This window comes from Haliotis rubra, unplaced genomic scaffold (assembly GCF_003918875.1).
Source record: "Haliotis rubra isolate DU_JTF1 unplaced genomic scaffold, ASM391887v1 Scf62, whole genome shotgun sequence".
Classification (NCBI taxonomy): domain Eukaryota; kingdom Metazoa; phylum Mollusca; class Gastropoda; order Lepetellida; family Haliotidae; genus Haliotis; species Haliotis rubra.
In genome coordinates this window covers 1,238,491-1,262,613 of record NW_025767324.1, presented here as the reverse complement: position 1 = coordinate 1,262,613, position 24,123 = coordinate 1,238,491, and the positions used below count along the sequence as shown (strand labels likewise).

The window sequence follows — 24,123 nt, the reverse complement described above, 5'->3', positions numbered from 1 at the left end:
TTTACAGACCGCCGCCATATAGCTGGAATATTGGCGAGTGCGGCGTAAAACAAAACTCACTCACCCTTGTTGCAGACGTAAAGGACTTCCAAATCACTCTGTAATGTAACCTCTTGCCGTATTAGTCAACTCTTGGCTGATACAGACCTTGACTCAGACAAAGAAACACATGATGACAGCCCTTTACTCGCCTGACCCTCACCCGCCGCAAAGGAAATTAATTTGAATGTCCCTTATCTTTAAGGGGGTGGTGAGGTAGCCTTGTGTCCACTCGTTTTGAAACATCTTGATTCGATTCCCTATATTGGTACAGTATGTGAAGCCCATTGTTGAAAAGCGAACTCTGGCTGCCTCAAATGAAAGTTGTTCCTAACGTGGCCTGTAATAATTTGTCCTCACATCTTTGTTGTAGCAGCATCAAGCGGTGAGGTATGGTTCCAATGTGGTACATGTAAGAAATTAGTTTACGCTGTCATGTCTTCGGGAAAAAACAGTGAGCATCCGCATTAGAATGAATCTTCAGTAACCCATGCTTGTCGTATATAAGAGGCGACAAACGGGATCGGGTGGTCAAGCCCGTTGACTTGGTTGACACATGTCACCGTATCCAAATGCGTAGAACGATGCTCTTGCTGTTGATTATTGGATTGTCTAGTCCAGACTCGATTATTTACAGACCGCCGACATATGGCTGGAATATTGCGGTGTAAAACTTAACTCACTCACTGAAAAAAAAATGATGAAAAACGGCGTAAACAATTACACCGGCTATTTCCTAAGTCTTAAGGAGAAAGACCCCACATCAGCGTATTGGGCCGTGAAATTCCGTCGCAAAAATAACTGAACTGATTCACTGACTTCATTTATAGAACATACAAAGTTGTGCATGCCGTGTAGTGATATGCAGGTCCAGAATAGGGCCCGCTGGCCTGGAAGACTTTTACCCAACGATCGGCGCTGATGTGGAGTGCTTGCCGGAAGAGGAGCAAGGTCGAATGGTCTGAGGGCTCCCCCAACAAGCTTGGGCCTTGGCTTGGAATTTGGCCACGGTGTACGACAAGTACTGTTGGTAGGTGTCGGGGATGATTCTAAGATGTCGTAGACCGACGAGGGTGAGGTTGTTGTCACGGATGAAGTCGCCAGCTCGAAACATGCACCTGTACGTGGCAAAGCTTTGAATGTTATTGGACGTAGTGAGGTGCGGGGAAATGATTTGATATTGGATTTAATATTATTGCACTCACAAGCAATGCATTATATACCAAGTATATTATGAATTTTAAGAATTTGGAAACACTGCTAGAAGCAGGACCTGGCTTCTTCTGAAGGGACATAACAGAGCACAGTTCCCGATACTTTTCTGCATGCAAGAAGATCTACTGACAGATGAACAGTTAAATCAGCCAATCGGCGTCGAGGCTTGATCATTATCATTACCAATATGTCTAGAAGTAAAACTAAAAGGCGAGAAGAAATGTATGATGTTGTGCATAGTCAAATCAACCTGTTTTACGGTTCTAGTCGGGGGTATGTGCGTCTGAGAGAGAGGCGGTGTGTGTGTGGGGTGGGGGGTGGGGGGGGGGTGGAGAGTGATACATGGAACAGTTGGTAGGGCAAAAGTAAATGCTCATTTCATCGTACCTGAACTTGATTGTAGCTGGACAACTGGCTCCTGCGTAGGTCATCGGCCTTGTGGTGCTAACATGTGTCGTTTGCTCGAACAAGGCAAATAGGTAGAGCTGATTCAACTTTGTTGTCATGGGAACTAGCCACTTATACACTTCGTCACCGGAAGTGATGTCAGTGCCCCGGATGTTGACGACCATCCAGTGGATGTAAGCGTTCTGTTTGGTGTGCCCCAACTCGGGGGTCGGGTCAAACATTAACAGGGTGTACTGCTTGTCTGAAAAGAAACCACTTTTTACTGAACAAACACAATAGAACTACTTGACATGTCATGACAGATTAACTGTGGTAACATGAAATAATCGTATTGTCTTTTATAAACAGGAATATTATTTTGCGCCTCTATGCACTTGTGAAGTCACGTGCACGAATCAAATCCTGGATTTAACTAAAATTGGGGAACATTTAATCCACAAAGTCACGAAGTCACAACAAGAGTACTGGTCACGTGTCTGGGAAAGAGTTCTTGGTTGGTTGTTTAACGCCGCTCTCAGCAATGTTCCAGCTGTATGGGGTTTGTGAATTGTTCCAGCTGTATGGGGTTTGTGAATTGTTCCAGCTGTATGGGGTTTGAGAATTGTTCCAGCTGTATGGGGTTTGAGAATTGTTCCAGCTGTATGGGGTTTGTGAATTGTTCCAGCTGTATGGGGTTTGTGAATTGTTCCAGCTGTATGGGGTTTGAGAATTGTTCCAGCTGTATGGGGTTTGAGAATTGTTCCAGCTGTATGGGGTTTGTGAATTGTTCCAGCTGTATGGGGTTTGTGAATTGTTCCAGCTGTATGGGGTTTGTGAATTGTCGAGTGTAAAAAAACTGACAACCCAGTGATCGACAGCAAGAGCATCCATCTACGCAATTGGGATACGATGACATGTGTCAACCGAGTCAGCGGGCCTGACCACATGACAACGTTACCCGCCTTTTACGACAAGCATCTATCTGGGAAAGAAGTATAGGTGAGACTAGAATATTAGTCATTTATCTAGAATATACATGCTCACCTCTGTCCCATTAGGAATCATTAGACTAGTACTGCTAGGATTGTTCCACTCACCTCTCAGTGTGACGGCAGGGGGAGCATACCGGAGCTCCATGGGCACCAGACTCACCACGGGGGAGTTCCGGGTCTCCACGGCACCCAACAGATTCACATTACGGTAGTCTACGGTGATGTTGACAGGTCTGGAACATGATATGTTGATCTTAGTTGTTGTTTTTTATGTTGAAGCCGGCATTGTTTTCATGGTATTCAGGCAGGGGTAGCCTAGTAGTTAAAGCGTTTTCTCGTCGAGATCACCCCGAAAGACTGGGTTCGATTCCCCACATGGGTACAATGTGTGAAGCCAATTTCTGGTATCCCCAGCCGTGATATTGCTGGGATGTTGCTAAAAGCGGCGTAAAACAATACTCCGTCATGGTATTCACGTGAATCATCGCAGGTTGGCTTATGTTGGAGTTTTAGTTCACTAAACAAACGCCGCACTCGACATTATTCCAGCTATGTAAGTAAATCACATGTAAACAATTCTGGACCAAACAATCCAGTGATTGACATAATGAGCATCCTCCACGCATTGGGCGTATGCGGATTTCCATATATCTTTACACAGCACATATACCTATAGAGACTGACTTTGTGACATCATCCTCGGTTATGCATTGCATTATATCTTTACTCTGTTCTAGTGCGTAAGTGAATTTAGTTTCACGCCGCACTCAGCAATATTCCAGCTATATGGCGGCGGTCTGTAAATAATCGAGTCTGGACCAGACAATGCTGTGATCAACAGCATGAACATCGATGTACACAATTGGGATACGATGACATGTGTCAACCAAGACAGTGAGTCTAACCACCCGATCCCGTTAGTCGCCTCCTACGACATGCATGGGTTACTGAAGATCAATTCTAACCCGGATCTTTACAGGTTATTCTGTTCTTTCTCTACTGAGGTTATAATGGGTATCTGAAGGGACCAACCCTCTCGAGTACAGAACGTCACATGACCAGTAGTTCATTGCGGGGGCAGTAAAGCTGACGTCAATAGAGATACTGAGGTCGAAGGGCGGCGTTAGAGACGGCAGTCCCCCTCGTTGTCTGATGTAGCTTGTTAACCCTGAAACGTGAGATGTGGATCATTAATATAATCTAACACACACACCTCGCCCTTGCCCCTCCCTTACAGTCTCCTAATTACGTGAAACGAAAACTTTTCCCCGATCACCTCGACCCCACAGTTAAGTTGTATAGTACAAACGACTGTATAAGACACTTCAATTCTCTAACTGTTTTGAAAGTTTGAATCGATATTTTTCAAGGGGTATTCTGGAATGAAAGGCGCAAGTTGAGTTCGAGAAAGCTGCTTTCTGACTGACTGAGGTCAACTTTGTAGCAAGAAATAAAATCTGATTCTAATGATATTACGAAAGATGTCAATTCTGAATCCGTGATGTTCCGCAATTTGTTGGAACGTTTTTGAAGATTCTAAGCCGGCTTACATTTGCCATAGTGGACAGGACACACGTTGAGGAACCCAAGATTCCGGATGTAGACGGCGGCATACTCGTCGGTATTGGCACGGAAGGTGTTGAAGCCGTACGACGTCGCTGACAACACAAAAATTGATAGTATTTTCTGACATTCATTATTCAGTTATTGGCATATTAATTTTCTGTATAAGACTTATGCAGAAAAGTATCTCATCATGGCAGTGTCCTATGTATCTCTCCTCGGGCATCCTGGGATAGGTTCCTTGCTCAGCAGCTATTGTCCTTGGATGATAATCTCACTTGATAATATGACAATAGAGTACATCCATGTGATACAGGATTATAACATCACCCACGTGACACAGGGGTATAACATCACCCACGTGACACGTGACACAAGGGCATAACATCACCCGTATGACACAGGGTTATAACATCACCCACGTTACACAGAAGTACACCATCACCCACGAGACTCACTTGACAAAGCCAGTCTAGAGATCACATCTTCCATGTAAACGGAATAGTCAGCGTCGAAGAGCGATGTGAAGATGTTGTTGACGTTGGTCACGTCGAGTGTCGTCGTCTGCTTCATCACAAGCCACACGTAGGGGTTATCTCTTTTTACGGGGATCCTCGGCCCGGCATAGGGAGCGATCACCTGCAAGAAAGGGCTTTGTGTACGCGAGATACATTGTACACACCCTAATCAATACCCCACGGATCCACTTACACAAAACCCGTGAAGATACAGGTTAGAATTGGCCTTCAGTAACCCATGCTTGTCGTAAGAGGCGGCTAACGGGATCGGGTGGTCAGGCTCGCTGACTTGGTTGTGACATGTCATCGTATCGAAATTGCGTAGATCGATGCCCATGATGATGATCACTGGATTGTCTGGTCCAGACGATTATTTACAGACCGCCGCCATACAGCTGGGATATTGCTGAGTGCGGCGTTAAACAACAAACCAACCAACGACGATCTTATACAAACGACGATCTAAGTCAAGAAGTTACCAAAAGCCTTGGCTGTCCCTTCTCCGCGCTATTCCCCTTTCTACTCAGCACTTCCATGCATGTAAGGACAATGCCCATATATATTATACAAGTAAACTGACGCAGAAAAGAAAGTACACATCTGGTGCTTTGTGATCATCTTACAAAAATCAACGTAAATTTCACCTTTTGAAAAATGTTTTGATTGTGACTTTCGTTTTTGTGTCAGTTTATTTAAAGGAATGAAGTGTACACCTACATCTCCACCCTGCAGTTTACCGCCCTTTACGTTGATGTACAAGGAATGCATGAAATACAGGCCAACGTCGTACATCATGACAGTGTAGAGGGCGTTTGCCTCCCCTGGCCACGTCACTTCCGGTTTCTCGCGGAGGTCGAATGGGGCGTAGACGATGCTGCTGAGAGGGTCGATAGAGAATGTTTTTTGGGTCGTCAAAGGCGCCGCCACCATCCTGCTGCATCCTGGATATACACCTGTGTTGTATAGCATTGTTAATTACAGGTAGCAATACTAGATTACTGAACACATATACTATATAACATTGTTAATCACAGATAGCAATACTGAACTATTGAACACCTTTGTTGTATAACATTGTTAATCACAGATAGCAATACTGAAATACTGAACACCTATGCTGTGTGACATTGTTAATCACAGGTAGCAATACTGAACTACTGAACACCTATGTTGTGTGACATTGTTATCACAGGTAGCAATACTGAACTACTGAACACCTATGTTGTGTGACATTGTTAATCACAGGTAGCAATACTGAACTACTGAACACCTTTGTTGTGTGACATTGTTAATCACAGGTAGCAATACTGAACTACTGAACACCTATGCTGTGTGACATTGTTAATCGCAGGTAGCAATACTGAACTACTGAACACCTATGTTGTGTGACATTGTTAATCACAGGTAGCAATACTGAACTACTGAACACCTATGTTGTGTGACATTGTTAATCACAGGTAGCAATACTGAACTACTGAACACCTATGTTGTGTGACATTGTTAATCACAGATAGCAATACTGAACTACTGAACACCTATGTTGTGTGACATTGTTAATCACAGGTAGCAATACTGAACTACTGAACACCTATGTTGTGTGACATTGTTAATCACAGGTAGCAATACTGAACTACTGAACACCTATGTTGTGTGACATTGTTAATCACAGATAGCAATACTGAACTACTGAACACCTATGTTGTGTAGCATTATTACTTACAAAACTAACCTAGGAATGAGTCCAGGGCTCGCATACATAACTTCCCTTTGACTGAGTTGGTCTTTATCTCCGTTTGAAATTTTGAAATGATACAAACTGTTTGTAACCGTTCAATGAGTGAAAACCATGGATATTGATGAATATTATATGAGCGACTCGGGGGATTCGGGTATTGAGCGCTGGCTCTTGAACGTAGAAGGGACGTAACTCTGTTACCGCTAGGTGTGTGAAATTGTACTTGAGATAAAATCGATCAATGGTAAAACTTTGTTTACGTGTATTTGCTAGTGCCTGTTGTTAAGTGTTTGACAGGTATTTCTTTGAAGTTGCCTATGGATGGTAATCTGTGAAAAATACCGCCTCTTAATTCCTCTTAACTTCAACCATACAGACCGTTTGACCAGATCAACAAACAAAAAAATACTGGGCAACACTCACGGTCAGATCCGTCTCCTGAAAGAGAAGGAAAAGCGTATTAAGTGATACATGTAAACAACGGTTAACAAGGTACGGGTACAGGAGATTCATCATCATCGGTATCGGCATCAGCATCACCATCATCGATACAAATATCATCGTCGTCCTCGTTATTATCACCATGATCATGACCATCATTGTCATCGTGGTAGTCATCATCATTATCGTCGTCGTGGTCGTCGTAGTCGTAGTAGTAGTAGTAGTAGTAGTAGTAGTAGTAGTAGTAGTAGTAGTAGTAGTAGTAGTCGTCAAATGTACATACCTGGCACTGTAAGTGTGTACGTGACGTTGACGACGAAGTCTACGCCGCTGGTGTCGGTGGCGGCGTCCCCCAACAGTCGAGTTAGGAGGGACGTGCGGGAGGGCTTCTTGTTTTGGCATAGCAACGTGCCGTTCATTCCATAGGGACATGTGTACGTCGTCCCGAACCAGTAGGCCGAGGTGTTGACGTAGAGAGACGTCATGGCCGCCAGGCAGGCAGCGTCATAACGGTCGCTGCACACGTCGTTGGCGTTAATACCTGGGTACGATTTATATCATTGTTACTGATAAAGATTGAGACGCTCTCCAAGATGGGAGTGTTGGCATGGTGACACAGATGTGAGTCAAGGTGACACTTGTGGGTCAAGAGTAAACATAATGGGAGTTAGTGAGTGTGAGTGAGTTTAGTCTTACGTCGCGCTCAGCAATATTCCAGCTACATGGCGACAGTCTGTAAATAATCCATTCTGGGCCAGACAATCCAGTGATCAGCAACATGAGCATCGATCTATGCAATTAGGATACAATGACATGCGTCAACCAAGTCAGCGAACCCGATCCCGTTAGTCGCCTCTTACTACAAGCATGGGTTGCCGAAGACCAATTGTAACCCCTGATCTTCACGGGTATAAACATGTTTGGTCGCGTCTGAGTGAATCTGCCTGTATATGTGGTGAGTGCGTGTGTGTCTGTGTATGTGTGCGTGCGTGTGGGTGTGAGGGTTGGTGGTTACAGGGTTACACAGTCGGGGGTCTAAGTGAAAAGCGGCACGGAGAAATCATACATCCACTTATATATAAGGATGTTACATCAATCAAACGACATATGGATGAAATATGCGAGCTTGTATGTGGTCTTGTGCATAGAGAGCAGGGTCCCGTTCCTCAAAACGATCGTAGCGCTACGATGATCGTAACTACCATACTTTAACATAGACTTACGACTGTCGTAGCGCTACAATCGCTTTGAGGAACGGGGCCCAGGGCCTAGATTTTCGAAGCTCTCTTAGCGCTAAGATAGTCGTAAGTTAATGTTAACATATGGCACTTACGACTATCTTTGCGTTAAGAGAGCTTCGAAAATCTAGGCCCAGGTCACAAATCAGGTGAAGTCAAGCAACGTTGGTCACAAGGAGTCCTTGGGTGGGTGACCGTGTTTGGCAGCTGGACTCCTGAGAGTTTCGAGGATCTCTTCACTGCCCCACAACGAAGCACCTATGTGGTCACACCTTAGGCAAGTGAGTTTGTTCACAATATTTGAGTGTATGTACAAGAAAACAGGCTGCGCCAGTTCGATGATTTCTACCATTCAGACAGATTACGTAACACCCGCAATGATATTTCTGTGTGTTGCAACATCCATCAGCCATGATAGATTAACTACAGTCAACAATGGGGTGCTCCTTAACTTCTTTTGAGATGTATAATAAGTCAGCTAACACACATGACACCTTGCGGGGTTTCAGCTCTATAGCGACAGGGTCGTGTCCTCGTTTCATGTTGTCTGACAAGTGTTTAAATAAATATTCTGACTCTGGCTCAGGTCATGATATATCTTAAGTCAGATCATACTTGCTATTATCAGGGTTCCCTTTCACTAAACGACGGTGGCGCTACGACTGTCGTAAGCCTAAATTTTAGTATAGAATTTACGACCTTTCGTGGAGCTACTAAAGATTTCTACAAAGCTAGATTCCCACGACTGACATTAGTCTATGTTACATAGCGGAGTTACGAACACCTTAGCTCCACAACTGTCGTAGATCTATGTAAAATATTTGAGTTACGATCACATCAGCTCTACGACTGTCACAAGTCTATGTTTCATATGAGAGTTACGGTCACCTCAGAGCTAGGTCTATGTTAAAATAAGGGGCAGTTGGTTAGCCTAGTGGTTAAAGTGTTCGCTGTTCACGCCGAAGGCCCGGGTTCGATTCCCCACATGGGCACAGTGTGTGAAGACCATTTCTGGTGTCCCCCGCCGTGATATTGCTGGAATATTGCTAAAAGCGGTGTAAAACCAAGCTCACTCACTAGATTAAAGTATGACTGTTACATTCACCTTAAGTAGTGTTTGAACTGTTATAATTCTGTGTTATATGTCACGATGACTTGTTCAAAAGCACCCTGATCCTTGTTTGTCGACTCGAGCTACAAGCAGGAACTGGGGACCAATATGTTCCCAGATTCACCATGGAGATAGATGAAGCTACGTTTTTAATATTTTCAACGTTACGGCAAAGTACAGGCGCCGAGAACGTTAACCATACTCACACGAGGCGGCCGTCAGTAAGAGCGACAGCAGGATAGGTGCTCCCTTCATGCTCGTGCCTTGGGTGTCTGTTTGTACAACACTTATGTACATAGACTAAATATGGGGTTAACATGACCCATATATAGCCCGTTTTGATAAAAACCGTGCTCAGAAAATGTGGATTCGCCGTCTTTATTCTCTTGAAGAGTACACGAATCGGGTAAACTTAAATTTGACTTGAAGAATCGAAATTAATGAGTGTCAAAACTAGTAGCCAAGTACTGACATAATATAGCAAGGTGTTTCTTTTTCCCCTTATTGTCTCTTTGATGCGTCAGTTTAAAATATTTTTAAATTTTATATAATTAAAAAAAGCAGGTACATGAACACAGGAGCAACAGAAACTATACCTCTCAGTTTAATTTGATTTGATTTTTAATTATATTTTTAAAAGTATCCTTTTCAAAGCTTATGCATAAGGTTAAATGTATAGGTAAAGGGCGATGTATTCAAAATGACAATATAACTGGTTATTATACGATGAAGGCATACGGCTTTGTTCAACAAAGATAGTGAGTGAGTGAGTGAGTGAGCTTAGTTTTACGCCGCACTCAGCAATATTACAGGTATATCGCGGCGGTCTGTAAATAATCGAGTCTGGACCAGACATTCCAGTGATCAACAGCATGAGCATCGATCTACGCAATTGGGAAACGATGACAAGTGTCAACCAAGTCAGCGAGCCTGACCACCCGATCCCGTTAGTCGCCTCTTACGACAAGCATGGGTTACTGAAGATCAGCTCTAACCCGGATGGAGATGTGCGCCAATTGTTATGGATAAAGTTTGGTAGTTATCTGTTTCTATTCATTTGTAAAACAATTTGTTCTATTATTCTTGTATTCAACTAGCTAATATTCTGTTGATATTACCTAAACGTTTCCTTGCGTTTATCACCCAGAGATATTGTGCAGCTGCATTAAGTTCAATGATTATATTTGTATAGTTTATGATTGAAAACATTTGAAAATGCAACATATATCGCATAATTCAAATTAATGGGTTTCTTAGACATCTCAATAAATGTGCTTTGTCTCGTCAAACCTTTACAATACATTAAACAGGGTCTTCATTGAACCAATTTAATTTTATGCCAGCTTACCCACCCACATTATTGTCACATTACGTTTGGCGTCATGAGTGGTGATTAAAGACAGTTGTTTCAATCTTCAGTTTTTTTATACGTGAAAAACATTCTCGGTATACTTTCCTTGCCATGTGTTTACACTGTTGTCATTGTACTGCCGGTTTGGACACTTTTCTCTTTCTTTTTGTGCAAAAGCATGAGAATATATCATGGCTTCAGGGCACACCGTTTGTGCTAAAATATAAAGTTGAAAACTTGGCAATGGGAAACTGTGTGGAAGGGCATTAATGCCATGCTTTTCAGAATATACTTACATCTCTGTGTATAATGCTGTAATCGTGCATATCGTTACTGAAGACCTGCTATTACGTATTTAGGGGTAGCCTAGTGGTTAAAGCTTTCGCTCGTCACGAAGAAAAAGCAGGGTTCCATTCCCAATATGTGAACGATGTGTGAAGCCCATTTCTGGTGTCCCCTGCCGTGATATTGCTGGAATATTGCTAAAAGCGGTGTAAAACCAAACTCACTCACCCATACTGTTCATTAATTACTGAATATTGCCATGACAATTATGTTCATCATATTTGCTTGATATATATTTGCTATAATTCAGATGATATTTCTCATTCAGGTGTACTCTTGATGAAAATGTGAAATGAACATACTCAAATTCGCTTCTTCCAAGAAAAAAATCAGAAGAGTGGTATTGGCTCAAACTAACTAAGGCAAAAAAACAAAAACTAAAACAAAAAAAAACAACAAAAAACCAAAAACAAACCAACAAAATATGTATGCGAAATAACTAGTTGTGTTGAGAGGAAATCATTTTCTCTCGACGTGATCGTCCTATGCGAAGGGGCGATAACTCTGGTTAATTAACTCGGCACGAGTAAAATCACAGGATATATACGCGCTGTGAAAATATGACCAAATCAATTTTATTTTAATGGGGAGCTATCAAACATTCTCCTGAATAGTCCACCCATGCTGCAGAGCAGGTTCTGGCTCAGAACAGCATCGTTTGCAGCTGAAGTGACTTGATCTACGCTGCACGGAGCTTGTTTATTTTCCTGACAACGCAAAGCTTTGAACTCGCGCGAGCGAACTCCCGCTACGTTGTTGGAGGTCTACGCTGATTGGTCGAAAATAGCAGCTACGTCATACTAGACGCTGCGAAGTCTGGAAAGCAGAGACGGCGTCTGTCGGCATCTTCTTTTGGCAAGCAGGCTTTCGAGAAACACGGGAAAAGGTAGATACCCACTTGAGCTTTGAATTTTGCTTTGATTGTCGTGATTCGTATTGAGGGACATATTAGTACACCTACAAAGTATTCTATACCCATCCGCTATGTTTGTTTCATGCAAATCCCGATTTCATGCTTCAAATACCCCTCGAAAAGCAGCAACAGTACGATTTATATAATGCCGTGAAGCTGAAAATAAGGAGAAACATGTTGTGGCTTTTTAAAAGAATATTCAACGTTAGTATGATTTAATGGACGTCAAGTCATAAACATCGAATATTGGACATCAACGTCGCGCGTAGGGCTTATCCTCACAGTTAGCTGGGCCCCGTCACGCATATCGCAGTTAGCGCGCGCAAAGGGAGCCGGGAACCAGCTTAATCCTCACAGTGACGTCCGATGGGACCCTGTCAACGAACACCCTTTTTTCAATAATTTTGGAAACCGAAAGTAATATATACATGTATATTTGTTTCAAATCGTTAAGTGGTGGGTAAGTCCCACTTAGTGAAGTGGATTAATATGGCGAAAAATACAGGCGTGTCTCTTTAGTCCTGACAGTTTATTAAATGACCATTGACACTCAAATTTTGCGAAAAGTACCGCAAATTTACTCAAAGGTCGTTTAGCAATTTTTGGGTAAAAGAAAATGTCCCCAAAGCTTTCCCAGAAGAAACCCCAATGCTACTGCGCCACTATTGATTGAGTTAAGCAGTGAAGGTCCGGGTTCTTCAGTAACCCATGTTTCTCGTAAGAGGCGACTATCGGGATCGGGTGGTCAGCTCGCTGACTTGGTTGACACGTGTCATTGTATCCCATTTGCGTAGATCGATCACTGGCTTCTCTGGTCCAAATTCGATTATTTACAGACCGCCGCCATATAGCTGTAATATTGCTGGATGCAGCGTAAAACTAAACTCACTTATTCCATTGTACTATCATATTTTCGTTGAACCAAACTGGTACCTAGTGTCCTAGTCCAGACCTCCCTCACATAGCTGATCGTGTCCAGTCATTTTGTTTTTTGGAAGTCCCCCGTCAGTGTTATCTTGGCACGTTGCGCAAGGTGAAGTTTGGAAAAAAAATGTTACACTGCACAGCACTTTCCATTATGTATCAGGCACTGCTTATAATAACTTACGTTCCTTATAATTCTAGAATGAAGACTTTGGCGCTTTTCTTCATTTTGATGACGGCACTAAGTGTGACACATGGCAAAAGAAGATTCAATGTCGCCAAGAAAAGTTAGTGTTTAAATATTTGTTGTTTAACACCACAATTTTGATGCTGGTCTGTAAGTAATCAGTAAGTGGATCAGAAAACCAATGACTGACATCAGGAGCATCCATTCTTTGCAATTGGGGATACCATAACAATGACAGGAATGAACCATAGATAAGTGAAGGAGAATGTAGACAAACCTACACATTTTATAGTGCTGTGGGATATTTTTCTATGGGTGGATAGATTTGATGTTTTGGCATGATCACAAATCACAACCAAAACTCTTTTCAAAATATATACTTTGGGTTTGGGCAAATTAATCCCAAAACACCAGTTATGTATTATGTATTTATTTTAATTTTTTACGTCAGTATAGTTGCTTGATATGTCCCGTGTGTCCTTTCTAATGAGACTATGTTTGTAATGATACATGAGTAAAATCAGTGGATTATCCCCCTTTGACATTTATTTGTGAAGTGATAGTTTGGTTTTTTTTATCGTGGGTTTTCTTAAGTATTTTAACACGGTTGGGAGTTTTTGCCCGTTTGCTTCCAACATGTTTTCAGTCTCTGGTTATGCTTATCTCTAGTCTTGACAGGAATCTCAAGCAGTCCACAGTAAATAGTCATTTATTATTAAAGAGAGGAGACTTAATGTCGCTGGGCCAGTAATAAACAACAGCCGCTAACTACCTGTGCATCCATTTACAGGCCAATACCTAATGAAGACATGGATTATCTACTACTTCGACAGGCAGCTGGATAGGTTCCTGAAACGGACAGCTGGGAAGTTTAAACTGACGTGAGTTATTTCAGTAACATACTTTCAAAATCTTGAAAAATGAGGCTGGAAAACTTAATAGACCGATCCAGTCCCGGCAAATAAGCCCCGCCCACTTCGTTTTTGACGTTAGGGGGGACAACCACTGACAAATCACAATGGCGTCACCGCCGGCGAAACGTTACGTGATTGCGAACGTTGATGAATTCTGCTTGTGATACTTTGGTATCCGTCGTTTGTGAATGTTATTTAAAGAGGCAAGTTATACGTATGTGATTTTTATTATATTATAGCTGGCAGATTGCAACTGGCGAGTGAAAATGAGTTACATGCCCGATGAAAAATCGTCTCGACTAGCTGCTGAGACTGTAGGAAGCGTAATTTCTTTCGAATCAATTAATCTATCTGGCAATTCCCCTCCGTCACAGATATTAGCAGGTGAAGGGTAACTGAAATTTTGTTGTTTGAGTTTATAATTTTATAAAACTCGTGAACACAACCACATGTTCATGTTGCAGATCGTTTTGGTATCTATAAATAGATTATCAACACTGCGCGTGGCGCCTTTACTTATCCGTTGGCGTTGTTCAAATTTAGTTCAATAATCTGAAAACATGGGTTTCTATCTTTTAATGAATTAAGAGAATGGTAAATAAAAAGCAGAAAATATTTCCCGTGTACTACTTCATGCACTTTATTTGTCTGTATATAATTTATGTAAACAAATCAATCACATTTGGAAATCTGGAAAAGTAATTGGGCTTGTAAACAGTATGTTTCCATGGATGTATCTATAGATCTGGACATACCCAGAAGCAAATATTCAACAGCTGATCTGCAGCAATTCTCAGTAAAGTTTCTCTCTTCAAAATCTTACACCATGATAAACTGACACTGAATATAAGGAAATCATTTTTTTAATCATTTCCATTTTACTTTTCTATATGTACTTTGTTGTTGAATCCTAATTTACATACAAACTTCCGCAATACTTGACTTCATGAACTGCCAGGCTAGCGTTTATGTACAGGTATGTCACAGTACCAGAACACAAAAAAGATCCAAGATACAGTCTGCACCTGTACACTAGCTGAGCCATCTTCCAGAAATAGGAAACATGTGATGCAAAATCTTGGATCCACAGTTATCCAAACAATTAACTAGCATTGAAATAGAATGTTACACAAAATACAAATGTAGATCTGTTGTTTTTTCATCAGAGATGTTTAACTGCTAACTACTAGTGTAAATAAGGTGCAAAGAATATATCCTATGTTCAAAGCTTTTTGTCACTACAATTACATATTGACATTATTGCTTCTTAATTAAACAATGATAATCTTTCTTTTATTAGATCTGAGACCATATCCCTAGAGGACATAACACTGATTTTGATCTATTTCCTTTTCGGAGATACTTACTGGTGGCATAAAAATTATAGTAAAGTTGATTCAAAATTTGTTAAAAGTCATAACAAAGGTTAGGAAAACAGACATGAAAATGTCCTGAAGCATTCACCTCCTACAAACCAGTGTGCAATTTAATATGAAGCTGATTTTCCAAATAACAATCAACAAACCTTGAACAATTTGTCAAAATCCATCATCTTAATAAACACTAGCTTTGGTTCAGTCTTCAAACATTGATAACCTCCTAAAAAACTGATGATTTATCAGAAGAATTCCATCAAATATGGGTTAAATATATGTTTCAATATTTATTCCGTTACATGAAAGGTCAACTGAGATTTTTGTAAGTTATTCTGTTCCAGGACTGGATAATGCAAAGACCAGGGTTTCGACCAAAACGTAGCCTTTGCTTTTTCAAATTCTCTGGATGTTGAAATAACTTTAATGAGTTATGATACTAGCAATCACTTTCAGAATTATCTTATTAGTAAATGTAGTATTTAAAAAAACATCTAAAAGCAGGAGCCAGGAAACTAAGTTAATACCAAGTGATTGTCCTGCCATGATATGTATGGTGTTTGTTTGCCTAGTTCTGCCTTAAAATCATAAGAATCTGATATGTCAATCAATTAAATAATTATTTATTATTGATTAGATTATTATTAATTTGATTACCCTTCCACGTTTACTAAAAAAAACAAGATTCTTAAAACATACCTTGCTATCATTTCCAGTGAATTAATCAAAATTACAGTTGTAATATTACTCCTAAAATGTACCAATATATGTGAATAATTTATGTGGTAACAAAACTTCAAATAATGTTCTCATAATTAAGATATACACTTTATTTCACTCCGTCCAATACTCCAGAAAGTCGATCACTATTCTTCTCACATAGTTTTCGTATTCGATCAACATGGAGGAAGGTAATTCAGTTCAAAGTCCCATGCAACTCTTTATAAAAAAGCTGAAATATTTAAAGCATGGTTTTATATATAGGCACTCATATGAATTAAGTTTGATACTTGGATATTGCATGATAGGCAACTGCTGACACTGACAATATTTCCGTTTGAATAAAAAATATTACTCCTCGAATATTTTGCTCTGTTAACAAGATACTGTAGGCCTTCAGATTGTGCTTATGAAACTTAAAACATCCTAAAATGTGTGACAAATTGAAGAATATCTAAGAGCGAAGGGGACAATATCCGCCACATTGTTCTTTCATGTAACAAGTTTTGCTATTTCGGTTGACCGTAACCGAAATGGAGATTTGTTTACATTGTGTCACGGCTTTCTCGCCTGTCTCATTTGAGCTTTATGGCGTACCAACTCAATGCCTAGTAGTGACTAAACACGTTAAGCAAAACCAATTTTGTAGTTACGAGAATTGTCCGTGTTTATAACACTTGCAAAATCTTAAATTGCTATTTGTTGTCATCAATTGGTAATGATTGTGCACATGTGCAAAAGTGTGGAAATTCGTGCAAATTCTCATCAGCAGGCAGACGTAGTTTCCTGAACGATGGTGCAGACATTTAGCTGATCGTTAGGCCTATCGCCTTTCTTGATCCGCCTCCATTTTTGTTGTCTTGACCGTAATGGTTTGTTAAAGGTACACATCAAATAGCAGCAATATGTAATAAATATAGCGAGTGTAAATGGCATAATTCGAAGCACATCGCTTCGGAGGCATCGTTTGGCCCCGGAAATAAGTTCGACAAATCCACACAGCGCGCCCGGCCTGCTGATTAGCCAAATTTGGCGCATGCGCCAGTTTTGATTGACAGACTGGATCGGTCTATTCATGGCAAGACCCGTAAAGATCCTGTTAGAATTGGTCTTCAGCAACCCATGCTTGTCGTTAGAGCCGACTATTAGGCAAAAAAAAAAATACATGTCCGTTTCCTAGTAGATCTACAAGTTTTTTAAAAATAGGGTAGGTGGGTCGGTTTTATCTTTTTTATAACTTTTTCAAAATATTGTTTAGTAGCACCAGGTGGGCACCTGAGGTCTTCAAGAGTACCATATCATGCAGTGACAATGCCTTGTGATGAAACATTGAAAGATTTCTATATCAAATCACTATTCATGTTATTTATTTGTAGATTTGGTCAGTCAGGACCCATTATGCCAATTCAATGGAATCCATTTTAGCCCTACATACACTGAAAAACATGAAAATATCATAATCGATTTGGATGAAAATGATGTGTGAAATCCACTCCAGTCATGATATTGACTTGGTTAAAAAAAGATTCAGGTCGGGTGGGTTAGGATAGGGTCGGTCGGGTTACCGGAAACGGACATTTTTGTGCCCCCGCCATATATGGCTGGGGCATATAGGGTTACCCTCGGTGTCCGTTTGTCCGTCCGTCCGAAACAGGGAATGTATTCTATCCACTTCTCCACAAAAAACGCTCTGTGGAATTCAATAAACTTATACATGGGCTTTCTTGGGACTCTAATGGTGTGCATCTCATATTTTGTTTTTTTATTTTATTGTTTTTTTTTGTAAGTTTAGAGACATTTGAACTTAGGTACATTTTGCTGTATTTCTCTATGATGATAGTGTAATAGGGGATGAAGTCTATCCACTTCTCCACAAAAAATGCTCAACAGAATTGAATGGACTTCTACATGTCTTTTGTAGGGACTCTAAAGGTGTGCATTTCATAATCTTTATGCAATTTCTTAATTTTGTCACTTCTACAGATGTTTGAACTTAGTTGAATTTGGTTCTATTCATCCTGTTCGTCCCATATAACAGGGGTGTACTTTATCCACTTCTCCTCAAAAACCGCTGCACAAAACTCATTTAGTTTACATATGTCTTTTATAGAGACTCTAAAGGTGTGCATCTCATATTTTGTTTTTGTATTTTATATTTTTTTGTATGTTTAGATAAATCTTAGATAAATTTTGTTGAACTTCTCTCTGATGATAGTGAAATAGGGGATTAGGTCTATCCACTTCTCCACAAAAACTGCTCAACAAAATTGATTAAGCTTATGCGTGTGTTTCATTGGGACGCGAAAGGTGTGCATCTCATAGTTGCATAGATGTTTATTGAACTTGTTCGTGAATTTTGTTCAATTATTGATCTTTATATGATAATAGGTTGTGTTATCTAACCCCTCAACACATTGTTTTTAGTGTTTTCAAGTACTTCAGTGGGACCCTGAATGTGTGAACTCTTCCTAAAGCAGCGGGGGCATCCGTGTCCCTGGACACAATTTTTTCTTGTTTTATTTTGGCCTAAGGGTATCGGGTGGTCAGCCTCCCTGACTTGGGTGACACTTGTCATTGTTACTTTTGTATCCCAACTGAGTAGAACGATGTTCATGCTGTTGATAACCTGACTGTCTGTTCCAGACTTGATTATCTACTGACTGCTGCCATATAGCTGGAATATTGCTGAGTGCTGCCATATAGCTGGAATATTGCTGAGTGCTGCCATATAGCTGGAATATTGCTGAGTGCTGCCATATAGCTGGAATATTGCTGAGTGCTGCCATATAGCTGGAATATTGCTGAGTGCTGCCATATAGCTGGAATATTGCTGAGTGCTGCCATATAACTGGAATATTGCTGAGTGCGGCTTCGAACAATATACAAGCAAACAAAACAAACTGATTCTTGATGAACAATTATTGGTTGGTTGGTTGACAATACCATGCATTTGTGTCTAGTTCCTGAATAACCTGTTATCTCTACATGTTTATATAGTCCACAGCGACTCCATGGTGTGAGTTTGCTCGTCAGCAGTAGTGTCAGTAGACACAGTATTGTATAGTTCACTGTTTTAACAAGAGTGAGTGAGGCTTTACCCCTCCTTTAACAATATCACGTGGAAGGACACCCAAAATATGCTTCGCACATTGTACCCATGTCACAAGACAATGCCTTAACCACAAGTCCACCCCTCAGCCCTGTTTTAACATGAATGGCCCATTCTGACAGTAGAGTGTTCAACCCCATTATACAGAGGGCTGACAGGGTAACAATGTACCACGATTTAATGAGGTCAAACTGTTCACTTGTCAGACAGAGACCCGGGTTCGATTCCTCACATGGGTACTGTGTGAAGCCCATTTCTGGTGTTCTGGAGGTGCTGATACTGGATGTGAAGGGCATATCAGCTAAATGTTAAACAAAAGTCCAAACTTACGCCCATGTGTGATATTTACCAAGAAGCCTTGATTCGATATGGTGCTGAAGAACTAAGAATCATGGTATCATCCTAGCAAACCCATACAGATATGGAACAGCAAAGTCCTTAACTGGTAGTGAGTGAGTGAATTAGTTTTACATCGCTTTTAGCAATATTCCAGCAATATCATGAGTGGGGGGGACACCAGAAATGGGCTTCACACATCGTACCCATGTGGGGAATTGAACAGGATCTTCTGTGCAACGGGCAAACCCTTTAACCACTAGGCTACCCCACCGCCCATCTGTTAGCAGGTTATTAAAGTGTATTTAAGATTTACTGTCACATTTTCTGTATTACAGCCACTCTAATATTCCCCATTTTCAAGTATCCCTGAATATTTGTTTCTTCTTAACACAGCCCCGACCAACTGAAGGTTCTTCGATATACAAACAGACTGCATATGGTGCGCAACTGCAATTTCTACCGGAAATTTGCTACTATTTATCTAAGGCGCAGGGTAAGTATGGTCTTGCTCCAAATGGGAAGACCTGTGAATTGGTCTTCAGTAACCCATGCTTGTCCCAAGAAACTACTGACAGGATCGGGTGATCAGGGTCGCTGACTTGGTTGACACTTGGTTGGTATATAAATTTATATATATACTGAAAGGCAAAAGAAACGTCGTAATATTGGAAATGACATTTGAGTATATATTTCTTTTAAATATACACCGGAAGTCAAGTTTGAGGAAACATGATTCGTGGTCGTATAGCCTGCATTGCCCAATGAAGTATTGTTGGAGATTGAGGTTAGAAATGTTTTTGTTTTTTGGAGAGGGAAGAGTTCCCACAAGCACAACATTGACATCGAGATGCGCGTGCATCATAAATGCATTCAGGCATAAATTGCCGGCTTGAATGGCAATCGTTCACTTGTTTTCTGAACACCGCAGCTATGACTAGGTTAACGAGAGATCAACGACAACAAGCCATTGGACGTCTACACGCTGGTCAACATGCTCGAGTCATTGCTAATGACTTCAATTGCAGCGCACGAACGATAGAATGTCTTAGAGAGCGATACAACGCCACCAGCAGCACTGATGACCGTCCACGTAGTGGTCAACACCGTGTAACAACACGTCGCCAGGACCGTCATATCGTCCATCAACACATGCAAGACCAATTCGCAAGGGGAAGAGAAACAGCTTGGGTGACCATAGGAAACCACCAGCGACCAGTCAGTGACCGAACCATTCGGCGACGTCTCCAATTCAGGAACCTGTTTTGTCGACGTCCTTCCAGGAGACCCATATTCACCCAACGTCACCAAGTGGACACAACAGCGGCAAAACTGTCGAGGGGGACAATGGAGAGGGGCTATCTTCTCTGATGAAAGTCGGTACGGCATTTCAGTGGCGTAATATTTTAATAAAATCGGTTCAAATATTCCATTGAAACTTAAATGTCATTTCCAATATTACGACGTTTCTTTTGCCTTTCAGTATATAATGATTTTGAATAAAATAATCAAGTAATGAAAAGATGACAGTAAGCACGTAAAATTTTAACCACTTCTGTTGTTTAATTACAATTCAAGTGTCTTTCTTGCATGTGTGTATTTCATTGCATGGCAGTATAAGCTATAAAAAACATTAATAAGAAAATAAACTGGGGGAAAACGCTTAAAATTGTAAACATTAAAAATGTATATATTTCGACTATAATCCATAATCGTTCACTACATTCCTCGGATAATCGATAGTGGATTTAGTTTTCGATTCCCAACACTAGTTCCAGACTGGTTCATTTCTCTGGTATATTGCTGAATGCCCGGTTAGCTGCATACAAACCACGGTTAACTTTTGACTAATCAGTTTGGGTAAAGTGAGTGTTTTACATTTGTTTTAACAACATTACAGCAATATCAGGAGGGGGGTCACTGTACCGCCCTCAATTTGGTTAGAACAACCTGACCAATGAATTATGTTTTTATTTTTCATCCAAGTCAACTCCTGTTTCAGAAACGTCTACTAAGTGGAAGGAACTACGGAACTATGGGTCGATACATTGGTCTCCACGTGCGCATGGGTTGGAGGTACTACCGGATGATTGCCAAGAAGAAGATCCCCAAGTTGACTAAATCCATGGAAAAGACTCTCGCCAGTAAGTATTCAAAACGTCTTGGAATCTGTGTATATAAAATCCATATGATTCCAAACACATCACAATCGACACAAAGTGTGCTTATTGATCAACCCCTTGACTAACGCTTATTCTCTGAACATATATCTTCTTGATAGTAGCAAATAAACCCATTTAAACTGAAAACGAGCCCTAGTCAGATGGGAACCTGATGAAATCTAGACTTGATTCACCCAGGGCTTTCCCATTGCAGGAAGGGCTAGGCAGCAGGGAAAATAATGTGGTTCAGGGACTGTTAGAGTCAGAGACTAATTAACACATGCCACATTGTGTGTATGCACACTTAGCGTTTCTGCAGTGCCATTGAATGTGTTTGGTTCCATTGAAGTTATGGCTGGCCTATGATTAATTGTCATCTTATTTTCTTTTCTTTTAAACATTTGCAAAAGTACATGTGGTAGCACCTTAGACAAGTGAGTTTGTTCAAAGTTTTCCTCTGTTCACCCAGCAGAAAATGGGTACCAGGTGGGATAAGTCATGTGACTATAACCTTTTAGCGCCTCACAGGCAGTTTGGGTTACCTGGTAATAACGAACTGTCTGTGATATGAGCATGCTGTCGGTGTGGATTTAGCGCAATATAAATGGAATAATTAATTATAAAGTAATAATTAAATAATACTCATGTACTGGGCCCTTATTCTCGAAACGTTCGTAGCCAAAAGAATTCTTAACTTTGATCGTAGCCAATGTGTTAAGAATGGGCTTAAGAAGTTCGTAAGGCTACGTTTCGAGAATTGCTAGCCTGGGCTCAATTTCACAAAGCTATCATAGCCCTACGACTGTACTGCCGTAACTCCTAACTGTAACATTGGCTATGTTAGCTTTGTGAAACAGGGCCCAGATGACATTTGTCTGTAGCAAACACCCTGAATAGAATCATGTTTACAATTGTCATCTATCATCCTCCATAATAGTAATACAGTGTATTTTACTTCGGTTCTGTCTAAAAAACCGATTTGCTACCATTGCTTTGTATTGAGCCATTAAATTCTGAAGGTACAACTGGTAAATAGGCTTCTCCCATAAACCCATGAACTAAAATTATGTACTATGCCAAGGTCATCCCTGATACTCAGGTCACTGACCTCAGTTTGGAGAGAAAGTTGAAATCATGATGTGTCCAAGGTACTTATCAGAAATATTCATAACTTTATCAATTTCCTTTACTTTAAAGGAAACGTCAAATTCCAGGGACACTCACTTTGCGGTATAATTAAGTAGCCATGGAAACAGTAAAGTTGACAGCAATACCCAACAATATATAGCATTGAATTTCATTGGTTGATATTAATTCTGTTTCCAGAAAACCCTGGGAACATAATTTGCTAGACTTGCTGCCGAATGATGAGATAGCAAATGCAGTACCTGACAGTGTCGCCATTACATCGAGGAACCATTATGTCAGCGGCAGACTTCACGTTCCTGGAGGAACCGTTATGTCAGTGGCAGACTTCACAACGCCAAAATGATGTATTTATTAGAAATAAAATGAATAATTGTTGCTTAGTGTCTTTTGTGCTGATGGTTGCAGCGGTACTCAGATTTCCGGGAAATAGCATATTTGTACTTTAATATCTTAAAGGGCGTGTTCGGCGAGCTGTCTAAGGCGCCAGTCGAGTGATCCAGCCAGCTTAAGGTGCCGGGATCGAGCCCATCTGTGACCGAGTGTACCTTGGAGTCAACTTTGTGCGCAGACCCTTTCAGTGTTGTCACAACCCCTAGTGTACAGTACACATCCCTGTGCACTTAAAAGAACCCACGCATCCGTTGGTAAATGACCAGATGGTGACCACATGAATACGTGCAAACACCTAGTTGCGGGTACAGCAACGTGCAGTGAACTTGGACAAAGTACTGTGACTATGTGTCCTAGTCCACCCAGCTGTGAATGGGCACCTCGTAAGGATGGGAATGCCACAATAACTTGGTGCGCCTTGTGGCTGTACGAGTTGTATGATCCCCAGGGAGCTGAGATTGAAAAATACGATGTGCCGTTGAGATTGCCATCTAATGATTGAGAGAAAAAACAAAGCGCTTTGAGCATGTAGATGGGATGGACTACAGCTCTATTTAAATACCCATATAGATAGATATAAACTTATTTGTACTGGAATACGTCAAGGTCATATCTTTACAGGATGTATGTAACCACAAATGTGGGGTGTGGTGTGTGTGAGAGGGGAGAGACATTTGCTGAAGATTGATGCGAATGTATCCTGCTGCCTTGAGATTGACGCTGGAGATGGATGGCAAGTTAATGAAGTTTATGCATGTCACCACATCTACCTTTCCTCTGATCTGTCGATAGCCCGAAAATAAGCTCCACTGTGCTGCTAGCGATTCAGTTCGATGATAGTTATGTCCCTTTAGTTGTTTCCACACATGTATGCATGCACTTCCGTCAGCCCGCACGCCGACGACCTGAGTTCGTTGTGTGAAGCCCATTTCTGATGTCCCCCGTCGTGATATTGCCGGAATATTGCTAAAAGTGGCGTAAAACCATACTCACTCACTCGTCAGGAAAACA

At 41.0% G+C, this 24,123-nt stretch overlaps 2 protein-coding genes across 2 annotated transcripts; one reads left to right on the top strand and one right to left on the bottom strand.

Annotated features, from left to right (window-relative positions):
* Positions 1-858: 858 nt before the first annotated feature.
* Positions 859-9,502, bottom strand: LOC124256174. Its single transcript, XM_046690133.1, has 10 exons — positions 9,446-9,502; positions 7,174-7,431; positions 6,873-6,887; positions 5,432-5,667; positions 4,655-4,835; positions 4,184-4,291; positions 3,666-3,801; positions 2,739-2,866; positions 1,642-1,903; positions 859-1,157 (listed from the first exon to the last, which is right to left on the bottom strand). Exons 1-10 carry the CDS (start codon positions 9,492-9,494, stop codon positions 941-943), a joined length of 1,590 nt encoding a protein of 529 aa, XP_046546089.1. The 5' UTR covers positions 9,495-9,502; the 3' UTR covers positions 859-940.
* Positions 9,503-11,721: 2,219 nt separating this feature from the next.
* LOC124256173 lies at positions 11,722-23,097 on the top strand. Its single transcript, XM_046690132.1, has 6 exons — positions 11,722-11,821; positions 12,974-13,059; positions 13,750-13,840; positions 19,808-19,907; positions 21,414-21,555; positions 22,900-23,097. Exons 2-6 carry the CDS (start codon positions 12,975-12,977, stop codon positions 22,923-22,925), a joined length of 444 nt encoding a protein of 147 aa, XP_046546088.1. The 5' UTR covers positions 11,722-11,821; position 12,974; the 3' UTR covers positions 22,926-23,097.
* Positions 23,098-24,123: the final 1,026 nt, after the last annotated feature.